The sequence below is a fragment of the Syngnathus acus genome, chromosome 10 (assembly GCF_901709675.1).
Source record: "Syngnathus acus chromosome 10, fSynAcu1.2, whole genome shotgun sequence".
Taxonomy (NCBI): domain Eukaryota; kingdom Metazoa; phylum Chordata; class Actinopteri; order Syngnathiformes; family Syngnathidae; genus Syngnathus; species Syngnathus acus.
The window spans coordinates 6,590,406-6,608,700 of record NC_051095.1 but is presented as its reverse complement, the minus strand read 5'-3'; the positions used below and the strand labels follow the sequence as shown (position 1 = coordinate 6,608,700).

General features: G+C 46.1%; 2 protein-coding genes and 1 long non-coding RNA gene across 4 annotated transcripts; 1 reads left to right on the top strand and 2 right to left on the bottom strand.

The window, feature by feature from the left end:
* Window positions 1-878: 878 nt before the first annotated feature.
* On the bottom strand, window positions 879-1,641 carry LOC119128472. Its single transcript, XR_005099016.1, has 2 exons — window positions 1,064-1,641; window positions 879-991 (listed from the first exon to the last, which is right to left on the bottom strand). It is a non-coding gene; the product is annotated as an uncharacterized LOC119128472 (long non-coding RNA).
* Window positions 1,642-8,379: 6,738 nt separating this feature from the next.
* Window positions 8,380-10,538, bottom strand: znf16l (zinc finger protein 16 like). The gene is made up of 3 exons (XM_037260870.1): window positions 9,703-10,538; window positions 9,395-9,544; window positions 8,380-9,320 (listed from the first exon to the last, which is right to left on the bottom strand). Exons 1-3 carry the CDS (start codon window positions 10,418-10,420, stop codon window positions 8,689-8,691), a joined length of 1,500 nt encoding a protein of 499 aa, XP_037116765.1. The 5' UTR covers window positions 10,421-10,538; the 3' UTR covers window positions 8,380-8,688.
* On the top strand, window positions 10,284-17,004 carry cited1 (Cbp/p300-interacting transactivator, with Glu/Asp-rich carboxy-terminal domain, 1). 2 transcript variants are annotated; one of them, XM_037260891.1, is made up of 5 exons: window positions 10,284-10,381; window positions 13,070-13,222; window positions 13,749-14,011; window positions 14,885-14,969; window positions 16,165-17,004. In XM_037260891.1, the coding sequence occupies exon 5, from the start codon at window positions 16,191-16,193 to the stop codon at window positions 16,677-16,679; it is 489 nt and encodes a 162-aa protein (XP_037116786.1). In that variant the 5' UTR covers window positions 10,284-10,381; window positions 13,070-13,222; window positions 13,749-14,011; window positions 14,885-14,969; window positions 16,165-16,190; the 3' UTR covers window positions 16,680-17,004. The 2 variants fall into 2 exon arrangements, with proteins under 2 accessions (XP_037116786.1, XP_037116784.1); XM_037260889.1 differs by having other exon boundaries at window positions 10,286-10,381; window positions 13,093-13,222.
* The last annotated feature ends 1,291 nt before the right edge of the window (window positions 17,005-18,295 follow it).

Genomic DNA, 18,295 nt, shown 5'->3' with positions numbered 1-18,295 from the left:
CAAAAAGTCTCTTCAATTTAATAAGTGCATGGAGGAAAGTTGGATGCAGAAATCCCATCTGTCTTTTGGCAAAAAAGAAAGACCCTTCATTTGATTGGAAAGTGCATGCACAAAGGTTTGATACAGAAATCCCACCTTTATGGCAAAAAAGAAAAAAAGGTCTCTTCAATTTGATTGAAAAGTGCATGCAAGAGAGTTTCCGCCTGTCTTTTGGCAAAAAAAAAAAAAAAGTCCCTTCAATGTGATTGAAAAGTGCATCCAAGAAGGTTTCATCCATCAATCTCTGCTCTTTCAATGCATCACCCCGTTTGCCCACAAGATGGCGTCGCGATGACATCAAACACCACCACCAAGTGGGATGGAGACTTTATTGTGGTTTCGACTCAATAATACATGACACCAATGCAAAGTTGCACCATGGAATTCGAGCAATCCCTTCCAATGCGCTGCAAGCAAAGCCAACGCATCAAAAATTCAAGCAAGCCCTTCCAATGCGTTGGTTGAAAGCAAAGTTGCGCCATCAAATTCACCCCATCGCGTTGACCACCTTCCTTCCACAAAACGTTTGGCAACACCCCCGATGCTAAAGTTCAATGATATAATCAAGTGGAATACAATTGGAATAAGTAGAAGACAAAAAGGTTGCACTCAATTGTAAATATCATAAATGGAGTCGAACATTGAATAAGACCCAAAAAAAAGCGCTTTCCCGCTCCACTCGCCCGCTGCAAACAAGTCAAAGGCCAACCGCTCAGGCGTCACGAGTTGTTGCCCTCCCTGGCGCCAGATGATGGAGGTTTTCCATTGGCCGAGGGTCTCGTGCCGCCGTCAACGCCGCCGCCGCTTCTCCCGATCCGCTTTCCGTGCTTTTCTTTGGGAATTGCTGAATGAACGAATGAATATTTGGATTGCTGAACGAATAAATGAAAAAAGGAAAAATGGAAGGGCGCGCCACTCGCAGGTTGACGTCGTCGCCTCCAGGATCTCTCGTCTGAGGAAAAGCAGACAAACAGCCGGTTGGGGGGAAAAAAAGCAAGAAAAAAGCAAAAAAATGGCAACTCACCCGGCGGCCGCCGGGTCTACAGCATCATCACGTAGAGCTCAACGAGGACGCTTATCAGCAGCAGAGCGACGGAGGTGGACGCGCCCTGGGGGCCACTTCCTGGGTGGCGCGGACCTAGAGCAAAGATGGCAAACATTGGCGGTGGCGGGGCTTGCTCCACTGACAGACATGCAAGTACTCACCTTCATTGTCACTCTCGTCGTGGTTGGTGCTGGAGCCGCCCTCTTCTCCGCCTTCTCCGTCGACGCTAAAGAGGTTGGACGTCTTGGCCTTGTCATCGCAGCCGGTGGCCACGCAAACAAAGTTGCCTTTGGCCTTCGAGTTCAATTTGAACTTTGACTCAACAGCGTCCACTGCGCCGTGCTGTGAAGTGACAGCCGTCCCATCCTCCATCTCCCACTTGAAGCTTTTGACGACACCCTTGGCCTCACACGTGAGGACTTTCCCTTTCCGGGTGATGCGGACGTCGGAGACGGCTTGGGGAGCTGTCAAAAACAGGAAGTCACGCTTTGCAAGGGGCGGGCAAATTCAATGGGATGGTGCTTTCCAAGGGCCCCCGACTCACCTGCGTAGGTGTAGGCGAAGGTGGCGCTAGTCTTCTCCCCGTTGTCGTAGTCTGTGGCCTTGCAAACATAATCAGCGTTCGCTCCAGCATCCACCTTCTGGATGGTCAACTGCTTCTCAGTTGCATCAGCTACGTCAGTTCCGCCCTTGGTCCATTTGAAGGATTGGGCATCACCATCGACATTGCACTCTAAGATCACATTGCAGCCGCTCTGTCGCTTTTGGACTTTGGCCTCGGTGACGGGAGCTGTTGGGAAAGAGGAAAAGAGACTCAATTTCAAGAGAGGCCATTTGCAAATCGGTCCCGGTTGCATTGTCCTCCAAGGGCCCCCTCCCCTCATCTCAAATGTTTGACGTTTTTAACAAGGGTTTGAAAAAGTGCACCGATCAAAGGACAACAAAATAGCAGCAGCGCTTTCTTTTCAACGTGCGCCGCCTGCCGCGACGAGCCCGTCGTCGGGATTGTTTGAGCGGCTACTTTGATCGAAACTTCCAACGGCCGCGTGGTGGTATCCTTCGCGCCAAGCGAAAGGAGCGAAAGGAGCGCCAGAGACGCGACGCCAAACTTACCTCGGACTGCGACTGGAAACTTTTTGTCGGTCTGGTCACTTTTCTTGGCGATGTACGTCCCGCTTTCAGCTTTTTGCAGGTTGAAGAGGCCCAACTCTTTCTTGTTGAGGGTGGTGAACTTGGGTGGATCATCAGTGCCACTGTCCTTGATTTCGGTTTCAGAGCCAGAAGGCGCCTTAAAGGACCAGGTGACCGTCTCTGTTGCCTCTCCGGAGTCCAGATGGATGGAGCCACCCGGCTTGACGATGCACTCATTGGTGCCTGCGGTGCAGGTCTCTGAAAAAGCCCAAAAGAGTTGTATAGAGTTATTCACCTCCAAGCGCAGGCGGCCAAATCACACACACGCAGATGGATGTGACTGGCTCTTTTCCATCTCAATTTGCTCACAAAATCAAATGGTCGTGCAACTCACTGGCACCAACAATGATGGTGAACTTCTCGACCTTGTTCGGGTCGTAGGTGGCCTTGTACACGCCAGTGTGCGCTGCTGTCAGGGTGGGCAACGTCATAACATTTTTGGATCCATCTGTTGTATCTATCGTTTTTCCTGTTGGGAGGTCGCCGTCTCCGAAGTTCCATGTGACGGTCTCAGTGGTGGTGATTGTTATTTCGAGCTTGTCGTCTCCATTGCAGAACTTCACCAGACCCTTCTCGCCTTTGCAATCTGCCGGATCTGGAAAAGCAGAGGTGGCCAGCCAGCGCATGCGCTTACTCCCACGGTGTAAAAGGACACCAAGGATTGTACAGACAGAAAGCTACTTAGAAACAAATTCAAGGCACAAAACAATCCTCCAAACACAGTTTCGCATTGAGCTTTCTTTGTCATTTGTGCACTTTGCTTTCGGCGAGCCATTTTGCCAATCGACGACGTCCAAATTCCCAAAATGAAGGGTTAAGACATTGCAAGCGTCACAACAACAAAGTGGCCCTTTTTCAAATCAACATCGCTTTACGCTTTGATGACAATCCATTTATTGGCTGCAGTCCTTTGGATTGACGCTTTTGACCAACTTGATTCCACTGACAGCGGACCAAAGTGTGTGAAAGCTTTTCCTACCTGCCGAGTGGACGCAGAGGAGCAAGATGATTGTCACGAGCTTCATTCTGACGAGGGGTACCGCGTAGGAGCGAGAGACAGAGTGACAGAGAGAGAGACAGAGACAGACTGGTGGCTGGCTGCTGCTGGCTGCTGTTGGCTGGCTGGCTGGCTGGCTGGTTGGTTGGTTGGTTGGTTGGTTGGTTGGTTGGTTGGTTGGCTGGTTGGTTGGTTGGCTGGCTGGCTGGCAGGCTGGCTGGCTGGCTGGCTGGCAGGCTGGCAGGCTGGCTGGCTGGCTGGCTGCTCCGACTCGACAAGCGAACCAAGTGACGATCGGACGCGAGCGCTCCCTACTAGTCGCAACGTGCGTGACGTCAAGCCGCTTTGACACGCGGAGCCCACGCGCGCTTAGCTTGATGTCAAAGCGTCTGTGAAGGCTTGCAAGTTTAACTTTATGACTGCCGTCCGTCATTAGTCAAGTAGTTCAAGACAAACAGGCAAATGAGTCAGCCAAATGTGCAAAATGGCGCGCCACGCTTTTTTTGGAGTCGGCTTAAAATCATCACAATAAAGTACCTGTCTTCTCATGGATCTGAAAAAGAAATCATGCTTGAGTTTCGTTTCTTATAGTTCGTCCATCGGTTGCATAAGATAAAGTCGGTATTGGCACGCATTCTTTCAAGTGGAGTTTAAAAAATAAATAATTAAATACACACACACACACACACACACACACACACACACACACACATATATATATTTAATTTTGTCAATTCCTTTTCATTTTTCATCGATCTGAAAAAAATCATGCTTGACTTTGTTATCGTTTGTGCAGAGGTTGCATAACATAAAATGAGTATTGACACACATTCTTTGAAGTGGATTCTAAAGAAATAAATACATAAAAAGCAATACATATATGTATATATATATTTATTTATATATGTGTCTACATGTGTACACATATGTCTGTGTGTGTGTGTGTGTGCGTGTGTGTACATATTGCAATGTCAACGTTTGGAATCGCACTCATAAAGACAGAACGTCCGTTTCGCTCCAGCGTGAGCGACATTGTCAGAATTCAAAGCCTTCAAACGAATGGCTCGCTTTGTGATCCGGCCCGCGGTCCGCACCTTTGACTGCCCTGTGCCTTTGCATCAGAGGACAAAGGCAAAGCTGAAGGCCTCGACTTCCCTCGGCCCCCCTCCAGCCACCCGCAAGTGTTTTTCACGGCAAGGTTGCATCATCGTCATGACTGCTGTTGGCAAAGTGATGGACTGCAAATCTCCATTCTCATGCTTGCTCGCTGCGGGAGTCATGCGTCCGCCGAGATCATGACACAAACACACACCATTTGTTGCCTTTGTTTCGTCACGTATGCAGAGGTTTGGGCAGCCCTGATCCTTTTCAGGATTTTCCTGGAGGAATCATTGGTTGTTCATTTCAGTTCAATGTATCAGACACAGTGATCTTTGAGACGTGAAATGAAGTTGGCAGAAAGTGTGCAATGGAATAAAATGAAGTAGGCCGCTTGCGTGCATCCATTTGGCCAGAGAAAATCCTCCTTTGGCAGAAACAGCAGCCTCGAGAGGCTCCCAGTGAGCGAGAGTCCCGATTCTGCTGGACGAGAACATGTGGACCATTCTTCTTTACATGAAACGGAGGGGCCGGACGGCCGGCCGCTTGCAAGCTCTTCTCCTCTTTGCATCTCCTCTGAATTCAGAGCGGAAACGTGGGAGCCTCCAAACCACCGGCAAGCGACCTGAAAGCAAAGATTGTTCGACGTCGTGGTTCAGGGCAAGGATACGAAAAAACAGCTAGCGCAGAGATTTCAGCTGTCACTGTCAGTGAGCGAGGAACATAGTGATGCTACTTAGTCAAAGTCTGCTTCATTGTCAATTTCTTCACATGCACACAAAGAAATCGAAATTACGTTCCCACTAGCCCACGGTGACAAGACATAGTCCACAATATACTCAAGGGAAATGTGCTTTCGGCAGTTTGCAAACATATTTTATTAAGGCTGCGCTAGACTCCTAATCATATCAATAGAATCTTCAGTAGTTGCATGATGGGCGCTAAGGAAAGTGAAGGCCACTGCATGAACTTATTTTCTACAAAGTGTTGATGTCCCAGACAGGGAGGACACCTCATTTGAACATCTCGAGGCCGGCGAGGAAGGAGAATAACATCTCGCCCTGGTGCTCGTACCTAACCGCCAGACACCTGCACTCAGCAGCAACAACACCCAGACGAGGAGGAGATGGCCATCCACCAATCATCACGCAATGTTTTGCCTGCTTGAATATTCATATTGTCTTTCTTTATAACTGGGCAACCCGGAAGAATGTGTTGTCTCTTGATGGTCACAAGAACACACCAATCTTAGTGTGAGGGACCCAGGCGCCTGTATTAGTTTGCTTCGTCAGGAATAAACAATTGGTAAATTCGGTCTAATTGATCTACCGGTCTTCTCTTTGACAGAACGAACTCGCAAAATTGGACGGTGCGCCAGGGTGTGGAATAGGACATAGCAACTCTTGTGTTAAGTGTTGATCGCAATTTGGAGTCAGATCAATAACTCAAATCCGTAGCCTAACAATACATACAAGTGAACAACACAAACAAATAAAAACAAGAAGGCACAAACAATGAATAAATAAGAGTGATGAATAAATAATAAATAAATAAATAAATAAACAACATAATAAATAAGAGGAGCAAAAACGGAGCAAGTGTGCATACAGCAGACAGTCAGAATATAGCGCAAAAGCACAGGACGCTACGTAGGTCGTGCTCTTTCTGCAAATGGACCAGCTCCTAAATAGTGAGTGTGACATGGCACTTTTCTGTTGGGGTGCCCAACTTTAGGCAGCGGCCTCCTTGGGTCATCTTTCGGTCAATCGTGTAAACTCCACTTCCCTCTTTTTGTCTGCCACTGTACGACGATGTACTGAAGTGAAATTGACGATCCCGACAACCGGTCATTTTCCCAATGGAACATCTCGAAAGCAATCAGGGGTGCCCCAACCACTGTAAATAACACAATCCAAAGAACTTTGGAGAACACCCGCCCAGCCGCCTTGCACTCGGGTGACTGCTAGCGGCCTCTCTCTCTCTCTCTCTCTCTCTCTCTCTCTCTCTCTGCAAAGGGCGTCCGGTTGGATGGCAAATCGCTTCGTATTTGTGCTTTGCAACATTTTTGAACGTCAACAGACTGGTCGAGTTCAATCTTTTCATTTTTCTTACGTCTTAATCCTTCTCTCAACTTTTCCGTCCCATTTCAATATGGCTGAAAGCATCTGTGGCTAAATGGCTTGCCTTACCAAAGACTTTCAGAAAGCATTTGTGTACATTATCAAAGGTCCCCCATACTTTGAGTAATTACTTCAAAGTCACATATGCAAAGGCATCGTAGGCAAATAGGTCACACCGTGCCCTCTTTCCTTATGAGTTTATTGTCCGCGTTTCTGAAGCAATTCAAAACGCTAAGACACAGGTGTCAAAGTCAAGGCCCGGGGGCCAGATACGGCACGCCACATCGTTTTAGGTGGCCCGCGAAGACAAATTGTGCATCGAATTCTTACGTCAATTCCAAATTTGTTAATGTTAATAGCTTTTTATACTACCATTCAATTTTCTTAAATCATTTATATTTTTAAATATTTGATTTGATTTCAATCTTTCATTTTTGAAAATTTGAACAGTTTTTATTCGTCTCTGTTTGAAAAACTAGTTATTCATCAGTTTGATTTGTAGCCTATACTACAATATGAAATGTTCATACATTTATTTGGGTATGATCATTTGAATGGGCCTTTGAGGCAAACTATGACAATGATGCGGCCTGCGGCAAAAATAAGTTTGACACCCTTGCTCTCAGAAGAACCACAACTGTTTGACTACAAGTGGTCTGTGCTTCATCAGCACAACCAGGACGGACGGATGGACAAATGGACGCTGGTGTATGGCTTCATCCCGTTACGAAAGCACACGAGTAACAAGACATTTCTAACGAGACCTTTCCAACTGATTGATTAGCCTTTAAAAAAAAATAATTACATGCAAACACTTCACAACGTAAGACAACAATCATGAGATTCAAACATTCTCGCCCGAAATAGTGAATGGGCGGATTTTTGTCATTTTGTTTCTTTCTGATGTCAAATTAGAAGCTTAAAAGTCTTTTTGGAATTCAAATGTTCTGCCCTTGAGTTAGCTTTAAAACGACGCTGCCACTTTTGCCTCTCACATTCGCCTCATCAGATCGGCTCACACGACAAGTGGCCTGCGAGTACCAAAAAGTTTGGTAAACAAGAAGATCAGCTGACAGACTGATCCAACATGACCTGAGCTCCTTTTTTCTTCTTGGAGGATGGGTTGGCACTTTTCAAGTCAATACGTTAACTTGCTTAAGTCCACAGCTCAGTCCAGGGCCTGGACTTGAGGAGCTCACAGACCGGTCCGCGGAAGAATTTACTCATCATAATCATGATCACAATTAAACACAGAATTAAAAAGCATTTTCCAGAAAAAAATAGTCGTATTAGAAAGAAAAACTCATGTCAGGAAAAAAGGCATATTTTTCGGATTGAAAAGCATTTTCTTGATGAAAAAAAAAAAAGTCATTAAAAAAAAAATCATGTCAGGAGTTAAGGATATTTGTAAGGAAAAAATACGATCGCAATGTTTTTATTTTATTGTAAATTTGCAATGATATTTTTTTGCAGTTAGGAGAGTAAAGTTGTATTTTGTCAAGAAGCTTGTAAGAATAAATGGATTACAGATTTAAAGAGAAGTCACATTTTCCCCAATAATCTTGAGATGGGATCTTGAAGTCCAACTTTGGCAGGGGAAGAAATTCACATTTCTTTGTGAGGGAGTCACTGATGGTGTCTGTCTTGTGTGAGTTTGATTCCTGCACGTGTGTGTGTGTGTGTGTGTGTGTGTGTGTGTGTGTGTGTGTGTGTGTGTGTGTGTGTGTGTGTGTGTGTGTGTGTGTGAGAGAGAGAGACACACACACACACACAAAGCAATACTTTTGTCCTATGCATTTGAAAATGACAAGTTTATTCTGCAGATGGGTGGGTAGGCACAGGCAGCACAGTCAGTTGACATCATGAAAAGGCAAAAAAAAAAACACTGATATTGTTAATAGGTTGTATTTATTTATTGAAAAAAAGGATTGTCAGTGGTTAGCTTTGACTTCAATTGTTTTGAAACCTAAAACGCTCGTTTCACACAAGATAGTGTGTAACAGCACACAACGTAGGTTATATACACGACTCGATATTTGCACGCTTAGCATCAGCAGAGGATCGGCCGCCGTGCCGCGCGATGTCATCGGAAAACGTGACCGTATTGCGTGAGCAGACCGCCGGGATAACGCCAATTGTCAGTTGTCTGCGGGCGGACTTGACGCAAAGTCAACTCTGATGCGGTCTGCCGACTCAGGTCACTGTGGAGGTGCGCACCGGTGACTCTTGTAAGTGCCCAGGTGGCGGAAGCTGCGTCCGCACTGTTGACAGCAGTACGGCGTGGCGCCGCTGTGAATCCTCTGGTGGGTGTACAGGTTGCCCAGCTCCTTGAAGCGCCTGCCGCACTGCGGGCACGCGTATGGGCTCTCTCCGGTGTGCACCCGCTGGTGTCTCTTGAGGCCGGAGAGGACGGAGAAACCTTTGCCACACTGGAGGCACGGGAAGGGGCTCTGGTCACCGCTGTGCACCAGCCTGTGGCTCTTGAGGCGGGCGGCGTGGCGGAAGCGCTCCCCACAGTCCGGGCACACAAAGGGCTTTTCCCCGGTGTGGATGCGCTGGTGCTGCCGGAGGTTGCCCAGGTAGTTAAAATGACGACCGCAGTCGTCGCACTCGTACCTGCCCTTGAGTGGGACCTCCTTTTTGACAGGTCCTCCTTCCCCGTCGTCCAATGCCTGTCCTTGGTCTCCGGCGGTGGTCTGCGGGCCTTGCAGAGCTTGAGCGCCAGCAGTGTCCGGGTGGATGAGTTTAACGTGTTCCTCCAGGAATGTCGAATCGGGGCAGAAGGTTCCGCACAAAGAGCAGATGAAGGTGTGGTTGGGGAACTGCTGGCCTGGAAACACAAACAAATACTTGATGGCATACTTTTTTTGGTCTATGATTTACTTATAATGTGACGCGACCCACCTGCCTCAGGGAGTGGATGTGTGCCACCCTCACCGGGGGAACCGGGCACAGCAGAGAAACCGGCGGGCTGGACGTGCGGGAAACGAGACGAAGTCTGTTCCGCAGAGCCTTCGTCCTCCTCCTCATTGTCACACTCCGGCTGCTTCCCGACTGCAACGACAACTCATGACTGTTTGTCTAAAGATGACACAAGATGGCAGCATAGCACATGGGACCGACATGCTACAAGGTTCTACTGGGGGAAAAAGAAAAAAAAAAAAACCTCTTCTAGACTTGTGCTCTAAATATACAGCATTTGAGGTGATTACCCTTCAGGTCTGACGAATACTCCATGGGTGCAATCCACTCGTAGTCATACACGCGTCGGCTGCTGGACGGCAGCATGTTGAAGATGTCATCTGTGTGTCCAGGAGGCCCGGAGACGCTCATCCCGCCATCCGGCCACAGCTGGAGGGGATGCTGATCCTCCTCCTGGCTGCTCTGGTCACCTCCGTCCATCTCCGTGGCCCCCCTCGAGTTCTTGTCTTTCATCAAGTAGTTGCAAATGGCGTCAATGTTTTCTTTCTTCACCCCGGGCAGAAGGGACTTTTTCTCTCTTTTTGGATCCACGCTGATCATCTTGGAGCTTCTGAAGGCGGCGGCATCGGAAGCCTCTGCAGCGTCTGGAGCCTCCGTAGCATCAGGAGGCGCTTCCACAGCCTCCTTGGCATCTCTATTAACGTTGCTTAGCTTCGCTTTCAACAGCGCAATCTCGTCGGTTTTGTCCCTCAGCTCCATCTTGAGCGCCCGTATCCGGATGCCGAGAATGTGTCGTATCTCGGCCATGGCGGCGTCCAGAGCGGCGCTGATGTTCCTGCCCAGGTGTTCGCTGACCGAGCTCACCGAGCACAGAAGCTCTTCGTCGGACTCCAGATTCAGGAAGTCGCCGTCGGGACGGCACGTTGACCCAGGAGTTTCCATGAATGCTCCTTGTAATTCGGGGGACAGGTGAGTGCCTGAATAAGTCTGATTTCTCTTGCGACTCATAGATGATTTATCAAAAGACCAACGCACTTGAAGCTAGCCGGTTAGCTAAGCTAATGTTTTGCTGCTGCACTGGGTGTATTTTCCGAAGTGCCTCGTGAAGCTAGCGTGGATAGTAAACCGGATTCGGAGGCACTTCCTTTCAAAACAAAAGCTAGAGTCAAATATGTATTATTTTGAAAGCAGCAATTTTCTTGTTTTGCGTAAGAGGCTGATAAAACGCCCTAATGTGACTTGAGACCCGACAAACGGTTTTCACGGTTCCAGGAGTGGTCATTTGGACGCCAAATAGTCGTATTTTGTATAGCTTGTATGTATAGTTTGATGAAACAATTCATAAAGATAGATACAATTGTAACAATCCTTAAGCGCACCTAAATATTAAAACTTATTTGTTATCACAAAGAAAATGAGTGAGAACACTTGGACGCCCGAATTTCTGACTTGCTTGATTGACTGACTGACTGACTGACTGACTGACTGACTGACTGATTGATTGATTGATTGATTGATTGATTGATTGATTCCGCACGTCCTGCCAATCGAGGCGTCGACGTCCTTTTGCGCAAGGCGGTGGATTGAAACAACTGCTACTTCCAGGATAAGAAGATCAGAAACAGGGTGTGTCTGATTTAATTCAACAGGAACAAATGGGTTAAAGGCTGCAGAATTAAATCAATGAAATACATTTCAAAGGAGAATACTTACATAAATGACAAGGTACATGAATCATGATGATAAAAATAGTTTTTGAAAAAGATAGTTCGATAATAGGTTTTAAAACCATGTACAAATGTGAAAAAGCTTCTTTTTTTTTCTTTCTTTTTTTAATTGAGAAAGTATCTTGATATCCGACCACACCACAGCACCTGCTTATATTTTACTCTGCACCACTCCCATTCGCAAATAGTCAGCTGTAACGTGCATGTTGCCCTCTAGTGGCCAAAACAATCCAAACAATTCCGTGTGCGTGTGGTGTGAGCACTCTGTGCCAGACTCTTCCAGCCAGATGATGGCAGGCTGACAGCTAATTATTGGACACAATGAAGCCATTTTACTTGAACACAAACTAGCCTATTTTTCTTTTGCTCTTTCCACATTCTTTGTGTGTCATGTGCGTGTTGCCCTCGCTTTCTTCAGTGCACTTCACTCCCCTCGGCTCCGAGAGCAAGTCTTTATTTGCACACAAAACTAGAGTAATTATAACAATAACATCTTTGTACATTTACGTACAAGAACTCCCAATTACCCACGATGACCAAGCAAAGCTGAACTCAGAGAACCGAACTCGCTTTGTGGCCAGTGGCGACATGAGTACACTATTCTATTTCGGAATAAAATCTCTCATAAACAATCGGAAATAGATTTCTTCACGTAATACCATCTTGCTTTGGAATGTACAACAAATGTGTTTACAAGCATGACAAGACATTTGAAAAGTTAAAATCTTGTCATTTTTGAAAATGTTTCTTGGAAGAAAATATATATGCTAAGTGGAAATGACACGAAGTAACCCACTCAGTCAGACGGGAAAGGGAGGGACAATGCAGAGGCGTAGCCAAGCCGGGGCGAGCCGGGGCGGCGCCCCGGTTAGGACTCCCTGCGCCCCGGTTGAAAAAAAAAAAAAAAAAAAGAAATCGAGCTTTTTCGATTCTTCATTTTCATGCCGTTTTTTTCTTTCGGTCTTGCGCGAATGTGCTTGCGCTATTCTATGTGCGCGATGTTATCCATTCACCGTTTGCCTCCCGGACGTTGTTTTAGCGATCAGCGAACGGCGTGGGTGATGTTCGATTTTTTTTCCTGTGGGCGTGCGCCCCTACTGGAAAAATTCCTGGCTACGCCTCTGGGACAATGGGAAAAAGGGAAGGATCCCACCTCTTTCTTTCCCACTTCCTCCTTTCCTGTCTGCTGTCCCTTCCCGCCCTGGGTGGCGAGTCGCACCCCCAAAATAGTGAAGATGTGTCCTCAATTACGATGGCCAAGCAAAAATGCCATGTTGTGTCTGTAACAATGTTGGGATTGTAAGATAAAATAGAGTCAGCTGGCCGCCGCCATTGCCAATTGGCTTCAGGCATATCAATAAATTAGTGTTTCGTAATCTACACAGGAAACTGCTCCTGGATGCTCTCACTTCGTTCATGTCCTAATTAAATTACAGTGAGCTGGATGTGAAACCCTCGTTTTTGTCTTTGTGACATCTCAACAGCCAAAGACAAACAAACAAACTAAGGCAGAACTCGTGAAGTCAGACATCTGCCAATGAGTTTTTGTCAACAAAGCCTTTAAAAGGTGGGTGTGGCTAACTGATGGCTAGCAGATCCTCTTTTTTTTTTTTTTTTTTTAATATATTTTTCCAATATAAATACAGTGGCCACGGCGAATTGGTTCATACTAGGGGGCGCTGTTAAGCTTTAAACTCAGTTTGAGGCCATATTTTAAAAACAAAACATAAAAAGTACACATGCAGGACAAAGTTGACAGCTTCACAATAGCCAGAAAAACTGACATCCTCTTCGACGGCGGCAGAGCAATTAATCATCCATGAGTGTGTTAGTTACGTCTGCGCCATCCTCTTTTGCCTTATGTCCATGTGTGCACCTCTCACTTCACTGACTGACTCTCGCTCTCTCTCACTCATGCTCCTTTTTTCAGGGAATCTGAAGAACGTGCTCTAGGAGACGTCCACATTCACTAATGAAAACAATATGGATGGCAGGCTTTCAGCTTTAAGTGCTGCGGCTCTGATGCAAAAGACGTTTGGAGGGAAAACATTGGCGCGTGGCTTCCAGGAGAAGAAATTGAAAGGTTTTTGGTGCTTTCAACCCAACGTTCTTATGTTTGAATGTGTTTTACAAATTGGGTCATTGAAAATATAGTCCCCCCCCCTCTCTCTCTCTCTCTCTTAAAAAACATCCCCAGAAAAAGGTTTATAATTGCCTATAAATGGCAAAAGCTGGCGGCAAAGCACTACTTTTGTTTAAAAGAAACTCCTCAAAACTCACTTTAGCATTCCGTTCACAAGCGTTATGCCTCCGAATCCATAATAATTTTGTTTCTTGGCTCATGTTTTATTACATATTTGGCTCTATCTTACATTTACGCAATCGCCACAGAGACACACTGACAATGACTTGTTTATAGCTTTTTTTAAGACTTTGACTATCTTCATGATCAAGTTCTTGCTTTTTTTTTTTTTTTTTTTGCCCGGAGCTAAATGTATCTCTTTAGAAATGTCAGGCACCTTTATCACTTTATTTCCATCTTGTGACATAAGGAGATAATGTGCTTTCTTTCTCTCACGCGCGCTCTCTGTCACTCCCCTTCCGTCCAGATCCTGATCCCGAATGGGGGATCCAGCCCCTTGTTTTCCCACAACACGCACGTTCATTGACTCACTTTCACACACTGCTAGTGCGAAGAGTGGAACGAGGCGGCGCCTTCACTGCACTTGTATTGCGTTCAGCATTGAGGAGCTGACAGCGACTTTGTGCGCGTTACAATTGAGTAACACAAAGTGTGTATTTCCCCCTCCATTTGAGTTGCTCACTTTCAAATGTGATCTTCTTGGAAGCGTGACTGGCCGTCCACTGCGAGGTGAGTAACTTCTTCTAGTCACTTGTTGTTTAAGCAACGTACGTATGAGTTGTGCCAAGTTTGTGCATGTGAGTATTGACATAATTCTTGAATTGAGGTCAATCATTTGCTAGCGACACCTTGTGTCCGGCTTCTGTTTCACGTTGGAAACAATGACAACACACATGAACAAAGAGACACGAGTTCATCCGAACATGAGACATCACGTCACGCCCCAGAATTGCATCAAAGTTCAAACAACAGATGGCAATTATGGCAACATGGCTTGTTGTTTGCAAAAGAACCATTAAAAGTATAGCACGTTTAGGAGCAGGCCTTTTTACATTCCGGCCCCTAGAATTGCTCCAAACGGTAACTGTGCATCAGAGTCCAATAATCAGTCATCCATCAGTTATTTGCAAAGCGAGCAATCACTGCCAGGAATTGTCACGGCCCGATTGGCCGAGACCTCGTGCTGAAGCCGCTTCATCGACACTTTGGAAGCCCAAGCAAAGTGGTGGAAGTTCACCGGAAAACAAGATATTGTGTCTCCTGTCGGCGTCACCCGGCATCCTTCCTGACTCAAAAACGTCTTTGTCGTCCTGTTTTTAAAGAGAAGCTGATATCCTGGCATCGCTCCCAAACCATCAATACGCTTCTTCTTTTATCACTTCTGACAAACAAACAAAAAAAATCATACCGCCCAAAACATTTTCATGAAGAGTACTTTTTGTCAAATAATCCACAGTGATTATAGCAACAGGTGAATCCATTTCTGCCTTCAAGTCGGTGAATGGAATTCTTCTGACTGCTCTGACATTTTTTGTAGTACCAAAAAAATAGATTAAAATTCCCCTTTTGGACTAAAACTGTTTTCCATTTTTGTATGTGCAGCTTTGAGACGTGAGGGAGGAACAAGAAAAGGCAAGCAACACAAAGTGAAAGCCCATCGAGGAATCACTCCAGCACACACAAAGAGGTTTGTGATGATTTGCTTCACACTGCAAATTCTTGCCGTGTAGAACCTGCGGCTGTAGTTTTTTCATGTTTGGTCAAGTTGTCCAAAAGTTACCTGGCCAGTTTCAGCTCACATGCAACAAACACTGTAAAAAAAAAAGTTCATAGTTTTTTTGTGCTGTGTACAGTCTGGCGCAGCCTGGTTGTGACACTAATCAGTTGATAAATACACACACACACACACACAGATGCACATGCGGCGAGCTGCCACCGACAGCTGTTTGGTGTCATTGTGTGTGTTAACTCTATCAGTCGAGTGCAGCTGCGTGCCTGCCTTTTTCAATTAGGTTTCCCACGTACAATAGCAACGGAGGCGGGGGCCCCGGGGGGGGGCTCATTACTTTTTCCATAACATGTCCAAAGAGCGTCCATGTTGATTGTCATGGTGAGCCGCAAAGGTTGGAGTCCACTGGAGTCCATTTTGATATTTTGAACATTTTATCTTTTGAAAAATTGTTTCAGTTCCATCCAAATGGAATGAAAATATCTATTTTAAACTCTTTGAATTTTAACACACTCCAATGTATGGAGATGTGAATCAAATCAGGATCATTTGAGTTATCAACGCACATTTTGACCTTCAAAATCGTCTTTTTTCAGGCTCCGCAGATGATCAATCAACAACCACACTGAGAAATTGAAAGGTTGACTTCTTGATTAATTAACATGAATCTTTTCTTCCCGTACATCTTCTGAGATGTGTATATCTTATGTGAACTTATATGCGCTTCTACTTATATGGGAGTACTGTTTGTCATCTCTGGTATTTATCCAGCCATGTGACCCAATCAAACAGGCTGTTGTTCTCCCACACAGACTCGCTACGAGCGTTCCGTCAGCTCGCTCGTCGCCGGCAGCTTTTCAAGGTTCATTTGCCGCTCAATAGATCATGAGGAAAAGCAGACTTCAAGCAAATCCGCACACAAACGCGCGCTGGAGTCTTACGCGAGTCATGTGGTCCCGCCGGGCACCGTACCCGGCCCGTACCAAGGCGGCTCTGACTTACGTTTCCTCACTGGTCGGCCGGGGTCACGAGAGCGTGCAGACAGAAAGGCCTTGAATGACTCATGAGAGATGAGAACAAATGAATTCTTCCTTTGACTTATATGCTGATATACACTTAAAAGAATAAAAACGTGATGTTTCATTCGGTGCAGGTGATGACCTATTTACTGGTGGTGCCATGAAGGACCTTTCCTCTTGCTCCTGTCCTCTCAACTCCCTCTACCCGTCCTCCAAGACCTCAGCGGGACCTTTTTCTCCATCCCCGGGCGCCGTCCCGTCGTCCCTGCCGTCGTCCCCCAAGCCGCAGCCTTTCTGCCTTCAGACGGGGCCGCACCTCATCGCCAGCATGCAGCTGCAGAAGCTCAACTCGCACTACCAGAACCTGGCGGGCTCCTCAGCGGGACACCCGACGCCCGGTGCCGTCCAAAGGGGATTTCGAGGCGGAAACCAGATTCTGGGGCCCTCCGGGGGCCTCGGTGCAGCGGGGGTGGGTGCAGGGACGCAGGACGCCGGTCCGAGCGGAGTCATGGACTTTGACCTCGTGGACGAGGAGGTCCTCACGTCGCTGGTGGTGGAGCTCGGACTGGACCGAGCCAATGACTTGCCTGAACTCTGGCTGGGCCAAAACGAGTTTGACTTTGTGTCAGATGTGGTGGCAGGCTGCTGAGTAACAATCTTCAAGCTTCATTTGGACACCATTTAGACCATAAAAATGGTCTCATCAAACAATTATGTTTATGAAAACAAGCCGTTTGGAAAGGGACAGACTTCTCTCCAATTTCTCGCAGGTAGTAGATAATGGACAGCAGCTATTCCGGCCAATTTAAGAGCACTCTTGTGCTCTTAGTTTGGGTAACAGACAAGGCAATCAACTAGTCCCTCAATAATTATGTAATATTTGCCTCACAGACACCTTTGTCTCAGCTCCGATCACTTAACCTCGCGCAGCACATCAAAACTAGCACGGTAGAAAACAAGACCACTTTCAATCATCATCTTAAGCTATTTTCTGAATGTCTTTACCTCACTTATATGATGAGAATGTATGTGTCATATTATGGTGAAATCTCCTGTAGTTTTGGTAAAACCAATTGGGTTAGCGGCTGCAGTATTTGGTCGGATGAGGAAGCCTGAAGGAGAAGAGACAAGGAGCCGTTGCTGTCTCCTATTTCCTCCACAGTGGTGGCTTAATGAGAAGAAGCTGATGGACGGACACACAAAGACGCACCTGTTTCTGCTGTTCTCCTTGCAGCAACATGAAAGTGGGATGCCGGCCGGACTTTATGATGAGCCACAGTATGCTTGCTCTTTTCTCAATGAACAATATTGCACTGTGCTCTCACGGTGGGGAAAAAAGCCTCCTCTTTCGCTCGCTTTCTTTCTCCGGCCTCACAAGGAAAGTAATTGTCTGACAAGTGCTTATCTCCATGCACTCGCCTTTCTTTTCATGTTGGAATCGAGCGGGAGCAGAACGTTGAACAGCAGCCGGTGTCCGTCCGGAATGGAAAGACAACGGGAGTCTGTGTGTGACTACCTTGGCGTGACGCGTTGTTAATTGTCAGTAAGGTAGATGGGCGCGATTGGATCACCAAAGTGGGTCAGCGGCCGTCTGGGTATCCCTCTGTTTTGCTGTTGCTCTGTGTCACTGCATTCATCCCATTGAGCCATTGTTATTAAATCTAATTCATTGTCACCCTCGGAAGTCAGCCTGCTGCTTGTTTTTTAGTTTAATCTTTTTTTCTTTTTTTTAATAAAAACGGTTGTGACTGTATGTTTGCCTTTCAATTCGTCAAACAATTTTTATATGGCGTCATTTTTTTTCCAGACATACTATAACGTCAGATTAGATTTAGACTTAGACAAACTTTATTGTCATTTTGTCAACACTAGGTGTACACAAAACGAAATTTCGTTGCATACGGCTTTCAACAATGTAGATTACTGTCATAATATCCTCCAAATCTGGAATCGTCTATAATTTGGGTGTTTAACAGCTCACGGTTAAATTTGACCTTTACCTGACTTCAAAATGTGAATAGAGGCCGCCATCTAGTGTTATCTTCTATAATTTTGATGGTTTGTACTACTACTCATAATATTTATTGGTTTGTGTTTATTGATGACTTCATTTGTTTCTTCTAACAGCGAAAATAAAACATTTAATATGAATAAAATAAAGAAACAAAGTCGCCGTTCGGCAAAATTCACGTGCTCAAAACGAGTTGGAGGATGTAGGAAAATAATCCTTGGTCTCTAAATTATTTTTAAATTCCATATACGATA

What these genes read in the sequence shown, in the direction of transcription:
- znf16l (XM_037260870.1), bottom strand. Translation starts at nt 10,420, where the DNA reads ATGAGTCGCAAGAGAAATCAGACTTATTCAGGCACTCACCTGTCCCCC. An exon ending in GTATTCGTCAGACCTGAAGG is followed by an intron (nt 9,545 to 9,702) that starts GTAATCACCTCA and finishes TTGTCGTTGCAG; the next exon opens with TCGGGAAGCAGCCGGAGTGT. An exon ending in ACATCCACTCCCTGAGGCAG is followed by an intron (nt 9,321 to 9,394) that starts GTGGGTCGCGTC and finishes TTGTGTTTCCAG; the next exon opens with GCCAGCAGTTCCCCAACCAC.
- cited1 (XM_037260891.1), top strand. Translation starts at nt 16,191, where the DNA reads ATGAAGGACCTTTCCTCTTGCTCCTGTCCTCTCAACTCCCTCTACCCG.